Source organism: Electrophorus electricus, chromosome 5, assembly GCF_041902795.1.
Source record: "Electrophorus electricus isolate QZ-2024a chromosome 5, ASM4190279v1, whole genome shotgun sequence".
Classification (NCBI taxonomy): Eukaryota; Metazoa; Chordata; class Actinopteri; order Gymnotiformes; family Gymnotidae; genus Electrophorus; species Electrophorus electricus.
Genome location: NC_137501.1, coordinates 1845001 through 1847500, shown reverse-complemented (window position 1 = coordinate 1847500; position 2500 = coordinate 1845001). Strand labels below are relative to the sequence as shown.

The 2500-nt window shown below is 55.3% G+C and overlaps 1 protein-coding gene across 10 annotated transcripts in view; it reads right to left on the bottom strand.

Annotated features, from left to right (window-relative positions):
* Positions 1-2500, bottom strand: part of tet3 (tet methylcytosine dioxygenase 3) — a 40850-nt gene that overhangs the window by 13548 nt on the left and 24802 nt on the right. For all 10 annotated transcript variants that reach the window (XM_081714931.1, XM_081714935.1, XM_027025991.3 and 7 more), the window contains one exon: positions 1-2351. This exon is cut by the window's left edge and continues 605 nt beyond it. In XM_081714931.1, the coding sequence (XP_081571057.1) occupies positions 1-2351 (2351 nt within the window). The remainder of the gene's footprint in view (positions 2352-2500) is intronic.

Here is a 2500-nt window from a genome sequence, read left to right as displayed (position 1 = left end):
ATACCGGGGACAGGAATGGAGGGCGAAGCATCCCCGAATTCCTCCTCAAACCGACGAATCAGCTCCTCGAATTTTGGATCCAGGGAACTGAGGCCAGGTAGCGGTGGAGTGGGCTGAGATGCGGAGGTCTGAAGTGTGGAAGTGGTGGATAGAGTACCCTCCCCTGCTTCAGTCAGGCCTGAGCTGGTCAGCCCTTCCTGGGCAGGGGGCACCGGGACGGACATGGGGTTAGGGGCCAGGGCATTGTTTTCAGAGATGGGGATACTACTGCTGTTCATAATGGATTCCTGAGATTGGGCTGGAGATGCTTGGCTTGCAGCCACCTGAGAGGGGTTATATAGAGGTGGACAGGGGGGAAACCCAGCCTCCATGCCTGGTAGAGATGGTATAAAATTGGGTAGGGATGGCATACTCACTGGCAAGCTTGGAGGGGGTTTCTGTATGGTGATCTGGCTCTTCGGGAGAAAGGTAGGCTGAGAGGCCTTCTGCTTGGGCTTCTTGATGATGATTTGTTTAGGTTTAGGAAGAGGTGAGCCCAAAGCACCCAGCAGCCCACTCATTGGCTGCTTGAGGTGGGGAGAGCTCTGTGCGTTCTTTTTCTTCTTGGGCTCCTGTTTGATGTCTAATGAGCTCTCTGCAGTGGTCTGGGGCCACCACTTGCGGAGTGTCTGGCACATCGTGGGAACCCGTGGGCTGAAGGGCTGGGGGTTGGAGAAGAGGTTACGCTTGTGATGTAGATGCTGTTGCAGTGCTGCCTGAGTTGAGTGCCTAATGGATTGAGAAAACTGCTGGCCCTGGTACTGCTGTTGACCGTTGACCATGCCGTATTGGCCCACCGCAGCACACGACGCCTGATCTGGGTAATCCCCGTGGTCCACCTCCTGCTTGACATGAGGCATGACCTGGTGGCCAGCTTTGTGGCTGTCATTCAGGCCATGAGGAGGTGCTGGGAACTTAAAGGCAGCTTTGGCGTATTTTCCGCTGGTGTCTCCCAGGAGCTGCTTCAGCTCAGACATCGGGTCGCCGCCGCCACAGAGGGATGGGTGAGGAAAACGGGCCTGGGGCTCAGAGTTCAACATCATCCAGGGGTTCCTTTGGGAGCTCTTCTCGCAGCTTGCCCCAGTACCCTGCTGCCACTGCTGGGGAAAGGGGCTAGCAGTAGCTGGGCGTGAGTTTGGGAAGGGGGAGTTGGAGGAGCCATACTGGGAAGAGTGGTGAGCAGGGCCCTGGGACTGAGGTTGGGACTGCTCCCATGATGTAGGGTCCTGTTGAGGAAAATTCCCAGGAGAGACAGACTGAGGCATCGGGGAGACAGAGGACGACTTGAGGGGCCCGGATGAGGAAGAAACCAATTGTATCCCATTTTGGGACTGGGATGGTGTTTGAAGGGAAACCTGGTGGTGGGAGTTGACAGACATGGATTCACCCACAGCTCCACCAGTTCCAGATAGTTGAGTCAATGCCTCAATGGCAATGGCTGTCTGTAGGCTGACATTCCTCTCCTTGGCAATAGACAGCACACTGGGTGAGCAGGGGATAGGTGGGGGCGGCCCATATGGTCTTGGGACAGGAGGTTGCTTAACGGTGTTCTGCGACTGCAGATCCGTTCCACAGGAAGTGCTAGTCCCAATGGGTTGAGTTTTGGGCTTGGACTGATAGTGCTGCGTCTGTAGCTGGGGAACACCTGACATCTTGCAAAGCCCCTTGTCCTGGCTGTCAGCTGCCATTTTGATCTTCTTCTCCAGCCATTCTAGGTAGTCTGGGCATTCGGGTCCCTCGCAGTCGCAGTTGGGTGGCTTGTGGCCATGACGGGCTTGGCTCAGTGCCGTCTGGAGCTTGCTCAGATCCTCTGGAGTGCACGGCTCACTCTCGCCGCACCATCCTTTCTGCTTAGCGTCATCTCCGCGACTAGCCATCTCCTGGCTGAACCTCTCATATAGCTGTGCAGTAGGATTTGGAGAAGGCTGGCTAACGCTGCAAGGGGGCAGGGAGCCAGCGTTAGCCGAGAAGGCCACCAAGGTCCTAGCGTCCTCCATGTCCACATTGTTTACTGAGCTTCTGGTTGCTTGGTTGTTCCAGCCGGCCTGTTGCTCTTGGAGGTTAGCGCCTCCTATAGGACACCAGCCCTGTGTTTGGGGAAGACATGCCAATGTCTCCTGGTGGTTCTGCTGTTGCTGCCCTCTGGCCAAAGCTCCACCTTCAAGGCCATTCGTCCCCTCTCCATTTCCTGCGTGCCGGTTCAACCCATTAGACGACTCCTGGTGCAACACGCCTTTCTCTAGGCGGTCATGGTCATTTTCCATCTGGACACTTCCTCTGGGGCCATCCACTGAACCCACCCCTGAAACAGTCTGCCAAAGACACAGAGGAGCACAACGTTACAACACTCGAAACCTCCAAAGGCTTGAGTAAACATTTAAACAGCTTTGTTTAAACACTTGGATGCTTAACCAGCCAATCTGGTTTAGGGTAAATTTACTCATAATACTTTGTGCTCTCA